Below are 9718 nucleotides of genomic sequence, written 5' to 3'. Positions count from 1 at the left end.
GAAGCCATTTTCGTGCAAAAGTTGTTTGAAGGCATTCACTCAATCTTCAAGCTTAAAATCACATATGAGAGTCCATACTGGTGAGAAGCCTTTTGCCTGTGAACATTGCTCTAAGGCATTTTCTTATAGAACAGATTTTAAGAAACATTTGAGAACCCATACAGGAGAGAAACCATTTGCCTGTGAACATTGCTCAAAAGCGTTTTCCAACGCTTCAGATTTGAAGAAACACCTGAGAACCCATACTGGCGAGAAGCACTTTGCCTGTGAACATTGCTCGAAGCAATTCTCCAGCGCTTCAGATTTAAAGACACACTTGACGAATCATACTGACGATAAACCCTATTCATGTGAACATTGCTCAAAGGAATTTTCCAAAGCTGCCTCTTTAGTGATGCATCTGAAAAGCCATACTGACGAGAAGCCATATTTCTGTGAACTTTGCTTAAAGGCCTTTTCTGGATCTGAAAACTTTAAAAAGCACACGAGAACCCATACTGGCGAAAAACCGTTCTCGTGCGAAATTTGTTCCAAGGCATTTTCTCAACTGACGAATCTGAAAGTCCACTTGAGAACCCATACTGGTGAAAAGCCGTTCTCATGCGAAATGTGTTCTAGAGAATTTTCTCAGCTAGCACACCTGAAAGGACACTTGAGGACCCACACTGGCGAAAAGCCCTTCTCCTGTAAAGTTTGTTCGAAGGAATTTTCACAAGGAGGAGCTCTGAGAAAACACTTAAAAATGCATGCAAAGAAAAAAACGCATTCACATGATGTTGGATCTGAAAAGTCTTCTGAGCTTGTGGTTGAGAATCCACACCAGGAGAACACTTCATTGTTATAAAAACGCATTCACATGATGTTGGATCTGAAAAGTCTTCTGAGCTTGCGATTGAGAATCCACACCAGGAGAACACTTCATTGTTATAAAAACGCATTCACATGATGTTGGATCTGAAAAGTCTTCTGAGCTTGCGATTGAGAATCCACACCAGGAGAACACTTCATTGTTATAAAAACGCATTCACATGATGTTGGATCTGAAAAGTCTTTTGAGCTTGTGGTTGAGAATCCACACCAGGAGAACACTTCATTGTTATAAAAACGCATTCACATGATATTGGATCTGAAAAGTCTTCTGAGCTTGCGATTGAGAATCCACACCAGGAGAATACTTCGTTGTTATAAATTTTGTTTAAAAAGCATTCCCAATATTCTTGAATGAACTTTCGAAAATCCTTTCTGGCAAAGGAGGAAAAAAAAAACGAATTCCTGTGAATTGTGTTAGTAGGAATTTTCTCGACTAACTGAACTCTTGAGAATCGATTCTGACGGACTCGATCTTCTTGTAAATTGTGTTCAAAGCCATATTCTCTACGAGGGAAAGAGAAATTACTTTTGATAGTTCGTGCAAGACAAAAAATCGATTAAAAAAATTCTGATGACATGCTCTGTAACTGTAACATTATAAATGTGTGTTTCAATCTTTATAATTTCATTAGAAACTGACTAACCAAGTTATGTTAGACATTTCAAAGAAGCTTATTAAATTACAGTAAAATCCCTCTAATGCGGACACTAACGGGACAAATTTTTTTTCCGCAATAGAGAGGTGTCCGCAGGACAGGGGTTTAATAATGTTATTTGCATTGGAACTGGGGAATTAAAAATTGTCCGCATAAGAGGGGTGTCCGTTAGGAGGGGTTTTTCTGCATATTGGAAAATTGTTGGGATTTTGAAATTACTTGTTTTCAAATACACAAGTGATTTATTTAAACCTTTCTCGTTCATTGTCTTATAGTTTACTATGCAGAGCAGAGAAATTTTTAAAAATGTCTTATTCCTCAAGTTATTTTTTATATCATATCACTTGATAATCATTTTTTTTTTCACAAAATCTGCCTTTAAAAGTAAAAATGAGAATGTTGATGACTGTATTGTTGGGGAAATCTCCTATTCCTTATTAACAATGTGGGAGAATAAACATTGGATAACAGCAAAAGTTTTTATTTTTTAATGATGTTCGACTTTTTTGTTTTCATCTGTCAACTTGAATTTAAAAAAAAAAGTTAATATTTAAGAAATTTTTTTTTTTTTTTTTTTTTTTTTTTTTTTTTTTTTGTAGGAAACTATGAATTTTGAGCCTAGTGCGGCATGCCTAAATATTTTTTTATTTGAATTACAATTTTCATGCAATATGTGTCTGTTGGAGCAACTTTTTATCAACTTGACGATTTGAATTTCTAAAAAAAGCTTTTTTCTGTACATCCTATTCATGTACCAACATTCTGTACATTGAGCACAAAGATGTAAATAAATAAAATATTTAATTTTTCTTTGATTTGCAAACTGTTATCTTTTCCTCTTACCTCATTAAAGTGCTGACTCAATTTTAAGCTGCCTTTTTTCTTCTTTGCTGTAAACTCGTCCATATAATCTATAATATAGCAAATATTCAATGTTTCATTTGTATCCGTAAAGAGGAACCGGAGCTATGAATTAAATTTAACCATCCTGTATTATGACGAGAAGCCCAGTGACTTGGACGCTTAGCACTTCCACGGCGCAGACCTAGGATCGATTCCCATGTTGGGCACGATTGACTCAGCCATTCATCCCTTCAGTAGGGCCGTTTCCATGGATACTTTCGACCCCGGAAAAAACCTGCTTTTTACCCCATTCCGGTTATTTGCGGAGTATATCTGGAATCCTCCTACTCCTGCTTGCTTCTGGAGTGAAAGCGGTGTTTTTACCCATAATGCATTAAGCGAAATAAGTTCGTCTACTTGCCGCTAAGGATGCTGGGTTAAAACCGCTTTCTCTGGTACAATAGTGGGAAACCTCTTTTTATATGGAAGCGGGGAATTTTTCAATCGGTTTTTTTGCGGAGCCAGAGCGGGGATTTACCGGGTCGAAAAGTGTTGTGAACGCGGCTAGTGGGTCGATTAAGTTAGAGCCGCTATATAGATGGTCGACGCATCAGCTCCAGTTTAGCCATTTTGGATCGGATTTTTCATTGTTGCACTGTTAGGGTTACCACAGCAAAGTTTCGGATTTCGCCAAACTTGCCGAAAATAATATTTTATTTAATAAACAATTCACGTTCCGCTAATAATTGCTCACAGTGAAAAATTACCAAACTCGATAACTCGCCAGAAAGACAACCACTCAGACACACGCTCCGATCCAAAATGACTAATCTTAAGCTGATGCGTCGGCTCGTATATATAGGGGCCTTAGATTAAATGAGTACCAAACGTGCTTGAGCACCAAGCATTGGGTGTTCCGCGTTGTGCTGAGCACCGGAACATTTGCTTCGCACCCGACCCCAGAGCCCTCGGTCTCGAAAACTGAGATAGGCACATTTGGCCTTGGCGCCCATAGACTGGTTTGCAACTAAGTTTTTGTGTTATGCAGAAGCAGAATTGTTGTAAAAAGTAACTAACAAACCTTTTGATTGAAGAGCATTTACTCATCAAAAGCTCAGTGAAGAAGTACTTTAATCATAGCCTATTGCTGTTTATGTGAGGGACAGTCTCTTAATAATTGACGCTACTAGTGGCTCCATCTTTTGTGCTCTGCCACAACTTCTTTAGTTTGTTCTGTATCTAACAGGAGAAAAATTTCATTCATCCCTCTGAACTAAACTTAGTGTCGCAACAGCTCATGGCCTACTCTGTCTATCTCCGTTTATGAAGTCGAGAGCTGTGGGGTGCAAAGACAGTTGTTCCGGTTGTGTGGTAAGCCGAAAGCGGAACCCCCTGTGTTTAGTTCCCAAGCACGCTTGCGACTCGTTTTATCGACCCACTGAAGGTATAATCTCTCCGAGTGCACAGTTATTATTTAAATTTGGAAGTGTCGTGATGTTACAAATAACACAATAGTAAAAATCTTAAGTAAAACTAAGTTGAACCATATACTATTTTAAGTCCAGAACAAAGTCGGAGTAATGACAGGTAATTTTTGTTTGAATAGCTGAAATCAAAGAAAGAAAATATGGAAAGGTATATTAATCACGCAAAAACTTACCTCAAATTGATTCTTTGATAAAAATATTTCTAGAAAGATATAGCGGAAAAGTTTCCTCAAGACTAGATTTGGGCATTTTGCAGTAAAATAGTATATTGTGCCAGTGCTGAACTGGTAAAAACTGAAGGGGGAAAAAACCGGCAAAAATGTTACAGATTAGAAAATTGACTATTTTTGAATTTCTACTAAAAAAAAAGTTTGATTTTGCTTAATGATATTGAGACTGAAATCAGAATATTAATTAGATATTTCATCAAATAAAATTGATCATTAAAACAATTTAAAATAATTCTTGAACAAAAACTTGATTTTGATTGAAAATAATGCTTATAAATTCGCTTTTTCTGTGCAGTGTTAAAAAAAAAAAAAAAAGAGTTTCGATGTTTAAAATTCATTTGCTGAAAGCAAAATTATAATTTTTTACTGCAAAATTCCCAAACGAATGGAAGTTATCCCTGTTGAGCCACCTCTAGCGTGGATTTGAGAGGATACAGGCGAGTATTGAGGTATACAAGTTTCGTACGATGTTTTTCGTCATCTCGTGCCACAGTAAACATGTCAGTAATTCGATCAAACTAATAAGCTGTCCCAAGCGATCCCAGATATGCTCGGTCCGTGACAAACCAGGTAACAAGGAAGTTGGAAATACCATGAATCGTTGACAAATCAGGGATTCGAGTAGGTCAAAACAGGTAATGTGGAAGAGGGAGTCCTCTTACACCCTGGTTATGTGAGGCCGGGCATTGTCCTGTTAAAAAATGGGTTTTGGGAGCCCTGTCACGGGATTGCCATCAGATTGAAGCATGGCACAAACGTATCATTAGGGTGTCATGGTGTTGTAGATCATTACTGGGAGTGGCTATATTTCGATAGCACACCAGAAAGTCAGACTGGCTTTGGGTACGGTATGCCGCTCAAAAGTAAAGGCACTATTAGTGCGTTTACAACGACGCCTCCACTTGCGTAAACGATTTTTCATCATTGCCCAAATTTAGTCTGGATTCATCGCTAAAGACGATCTGGATCTATTTGGTTACGACACGATACTATTCCAAATGAAGGTGAACGTCGACTGATTAACCACTTTTTGGTTGTATTTTAACTCATTTTCACCCGTTTTCGGCCAAAGTGCGTTTAAGCAATTTAAATGCAATCTTTTAATATCTGTGTTTCGGTTGCCATTTTTCTGAAAGTTTTTTGGATTGTACACAGTACACAGTTATGGAGGATAAAAGAAGATGAAATTGTTCGTATCCTTTTACACTAGCTTCTACAAATACAGTTTATTTATTTATTTATTTTTTTTTAGTGCTATTTTCTCTGTTGGTCTTAAAGATTTTACTCGAGTTTGCACATAAATTTAAAATGTTTTTCTTATTATAAAGTATTTACAAACGAAAGTCCTTGCCTTTTTTTATTTGTATTTAAGGTTAATAATTATTGTTCAAGTAATTTAATCTTCAGTTTAAGACTTGTCAAATTTCTCAAAGCCAGCGCTTAAGTTATTACTCAGATTGTAAGTTTCTCATATGATTACTTTTAAAGTGGTACTAAAATTGTTAAATTTTAAACGTTATTTCAGAAGTTATTGCAACTTTTAATTTGTGGTGTCAAATCCAAGGTGTCTGAGATTCGGTAAAAATAACAGTTTTTAAACAGCACAAATTTGAGTCAATAATGGTTAAATTTCAGTAAGTTTTCGCCCTATAACCAGGGCTAAGGCATAAATACATTAACTACACCGCCAGCTCAGTCAATTCCAGCCAAGGACTGCAGTTTCGTGCTTATTAGCACTAATCAGCCTGGCATAGGAGCAACTGAGCTGGAGGTGGAAAACCTCTTAAGGAAGTCAAGAGTGCCAAACAAACTGGTAGCTAATATAGAATTAACACTGACCAGACGAGTGACCGAAACAATGGTTCGGTCCAACTCGAATAATGCAGGCAAGGCAGGTATATTCAGTAAGTTGCCGCCCTATAGCCTGGGCTAAGGCAGAAATGCATGAACTACACCGCCAGCTCAGTCAATTCCAGCCGAGGACTGCAATTATTCGAGTTGGACCGAACCATTGTTTCGGTCACTCGTCTGGTCAGTGCTAATTCTATATTAGCTACCAGTTTGTTTGGCACTCTTGACTTCCTTTCCACCTCCAGCTCAGTTGATCCTATGCCAGACTGATGATTGCTAATAAGCACGAAATTGCAGTCCTCGGCTGGAATTGGCTGAGCTGGCGGTGTAGTTAATGGGCAAAATGTTTCACAAGTTGATATTTAACAGTTTTATCATCAGAAATTTCAGCAATAAAATCTGTTGCCGTGTAGTAACATTGCATTGGGTGTTCGCACACGGAATGACTCTATTTATCTTCTGTGATTAATTATTTTTCTTTTTCTTGTAATTTACTTTTTTAATCATTTTTTTTCAGCGGTAATCTGAATTGTGTGACATCTGACCTCAACGATTTTTCAACAATACTTCTAATGGTACATCAAAAGAAATTTGTGGAAATACGTTTTGGAGAAGTGGAACAGGTGTAATTTTCCTCAGTAATAAAACTTAAGATGAAGAACCAGCTGAGGGGCCAATCAAGTGAAACTGTGCTGACAGATGTATGTTGGTAAAAGATTGAGTTCGTAATTTCTGCTATACTTATGCCCAATACTGCACACGTTCAAATCTGAAATAGTGGTCATTTTTGCCTACACTCATAGAAATATCATTTACAAAAACTGTTGCAGATTTCCATGTGAATATAAAAGATTAACAAAGAATCTCATTAACATTTACGCTTTCTACAGAAGTTAATTCCTTTGGTTTCCTCGTCCCTTTCAAATCATTCCCTGTTATTCAGCAAAGTAAAGATCGAGGGAACTAATAATATCTAAAGCACTTGATGCTGAAACTAGAGTTTCGTACCTCTTACGATCAAAAGCAGATATGAGCAAAGACATTGCTAGCCAGCAGAGCCGCGCATGTTGCATAACTTGCTGCAACGTATTCAAAGTAGACACTTAACTTATACTCTTGTCTGTATTAAATATTTAGTAGATTTTAGAGTTATTGTAAATACCATGAATTAAAAGTTGTCTTTATTTCTTTCACTATCCTGTGCGTTGTAAAGTTTACAGAACGCCATTGATATTGAGTTGCATGAAATAAAGTAAGGTATGAGAAATTCAAAAGAGACCTTCGATTAGGCTGAAAGATTTAAATTCTTGGTACACTCCACTCCTTGTTATCTATAAAGAATCACGTGGCTTTATTCCAATCTTCGTCGTATTCTAAAATTGACCAAACTAATTGGTCAGAAGGATGTAGAAGACTTTTCAAGAAAGCGAGTTTAATGCATCTTTTTACAAAATCGCGTCCCTGTAGCGTTAAAAGCTGATTAACTTTTATTTTTTTTAACTAACTTTGAGAAATCATAGTGTGATAAAACATCTATAAAAGAGTACTGCTGTGAAGATATTTTTCAGTTATGCAATCTTCTCAAACAGTATTTGAAGTTTGGTCGAATTATTGAGTAACTCTTTTTGTGCAAGCAAATGTGAGCAGACACATTCGAAAAACACTACATTCTTTTGGTTTCTGATTGAAGGCATTTTCAAATAGTCGACCACTGATAAAAATCTATGTTTGTGGCGATCCAGTCTTGTGACTTTGTGCTACATAATTTTCATACTCCTCAGCCAAGGTTGCCAACTGCTCCGCGGAGATTTTGCGGAGTTTTTCCGCAAAAATGGGGAAACTGCGGCTCCGCAAAGAAGTTGTTTTGCTCCGCATTTCCCGGCCGAACGTTTAAAGATGCTTACACTCAAAGATTGAAATAGCATTTAAAGTTTTTTTTATTAATTTAAAAATAATTATGTTTATATTAGTGATTTAAATGGTTATTAAAGCTCAAAAATCATTTTAGATCAGTGATTTTAGTTTGTTTTAATACAAAATACCGAATTGCTCCGCAAAATTTTAAATTGCTCCTCAAAATAGCCACAGATGCTCCTCTAATTGTTTCTCCAAGGTTGGCAACCCTGCTCAGCAATGGAGAATCATTCAAAGATCGGTGAGAAGCAGTATTCATGTGAATATTGCTCAAAGCCATTTTCTCGCGTGTCAGATCTTAACAGGCATTTAAGGATCCATACTGGTGAGAAGCCATTTTCGTGCAAAAGTTGTTTGAAGGCATTCACTCAATCTTCAAGCTTAAAATCACATATGAGAGTCCATACTGGTGAAAAGCCTTTTTCTTGCCAAGGTTGTTCAAGGGCATTTTCTGACGGTTCAGCCTTAAAGAGACACATGAGAGTCCATAGTGGTGAAAAGCCGTATTTGTGCGAATTCTGTTCGAAGGCATTTGCTTATGCCTCAGACTTAAAGAAGCATTTGAGAGTCCACGCTATTGAAAAACCCTCTTCGTCTGACAATTGCTCAAAGGACTCTTCTGGTACTTCAAGCTTGAAGACACATTTGATCCGTACTGATAAAAGCGACTACTCGTGTGAGTGTTGTTCAAAGACATTTTCTGACGCATTTAAGTTGAAGACGCATTTGAGTATCCACATTGGGGATAAGCCCTTTTCGTGTGAGTGCTGTTCGAAGACATTCGCTTACGCTTCAAAGTTGAAACAACATATGAGGGCCCATACTGGTGAGAAGCCATACTCTTGCCAATGTTGTTCAAAGCAGTTTTCCATGGGCTGGGACTTGAAAAGACATTTGAGAACTCATACTGGCGAAAAGCCCCATTCGTGCGACTATTGCTCAAAGGCGTTTTCTACGGCCTCCAGTTTAACGACACACTTGAGGGCCCATTCTGGTGAAAAGCCATATGCCTGTAAATATTGCTCGAAGGTATTCTCTGCGAGTTCGATTTTGAGAAAGCATTTGAGAGTTCATACAGGTGAAAAGCCCTATTCGTGTAAACATTGCTCGAAGGCATTTTCGAGAGGTTATAGCTTGAAGATGCATTTGAGGGTCCATACAGGCAAAAAGCCCGATTTACGACAGTAATGTGTAAAAGGGTTTTCTGACAAATGAAGCATGGCTAATCATATAAGAGGCTAAGCTGGTGTAGAAAGTGTTCAGGATTTAAGTATGATGATAGCAAATGTCGTTCGAAGGCATTTTCGAGAGGTTATAGCTTGAAGATGCATCTGAGGGTCCACACAGGCAAAAAGCCAGATTTACGACAATAATGTGTTAAAGGGTTTTCTGACAAATGAAGCATGGCTAGTCATATAAGAGGCTAAGCTGGTATAGAAAGTGTTAAGGATTTAAGTATGATTATAGCAAATGTCGTTCGAAGGCATTTTCGAGAGGTTATTGCTTGAAGATGCATCTAAGGATCCACTCAAGCAAAAAGCCTGATTTAAAAAAGTAATGTGTAAAAGCGTTTTTTGACAAATGAAGCATGGCTAGTCATATAAGAGGCTAAGCTGATGTAGAAAGTGTTAAGGATTTAAGTATGATGACAGCAAATGTCGTTCTAAGGCATTTTCGAGAGGTTATTGCTTGTGGAAGCATTTGAGGGTTCGAACGTACAAAATGCTGGATTGACGAAAATAATGTGTAAAAGTATTTTTTAACAAATGAAGCATGGCTAGTTATATAAAAGTCCAAGCTGGTGTAGAAAGTGTTCAGGATTTAAGTATGATTATAGCAAATGTTATTTGAAGGCATTTTTGAGAGG

The 9718-nt window shown here is 37.2% G+C and overlaps 1 protein-coding gene across 1 annotated transcript; it reads left to right on the top strand.

Moving 5' to 3' along the window:
• The first annotated feature begins 394 nt into the window (after nt 1-394).
• Nucleotides 395-9203, top strand: LOC129232892 (zinc finger protein 271-like). Its single transcript, XM_054866995.1, has 2 exons — nt 395-691; nt 8380-9203. The coding sequence occupies exons 1-2, from the start codon at nt 395-397 to the stop codon at nt 9037-9039; spliced, it is 957 nt and encodes a 318-aa protein (XP_054722970.1). The 3' UTR covers nt 9040-9203.
• The last annotated feature ends 515 nt before the right edge of the window (nt 9204-9718 follow it).

The sequence above is a fragment of the Uloborus diversus genome, unplaced genomic scaffold (genome assembly GCF_026930045.1).
Source record: "Uloborus diversus isolate 005 unplaced genomic scaffold, Udiv.v.3.1 scaffold_14, whole genome shotgun sequence".
Taxonomy (NCBI): Eukaryota; Metazoa; Arthropoda; class Arachnida; order Araneae; family Uloboridae; genus Uloborus; species Uloborus diversus.
Note: the sequence above shows the minus strand (reverse complement) of the source record. Positions and strands in the feature narration are given on the sequence as shown.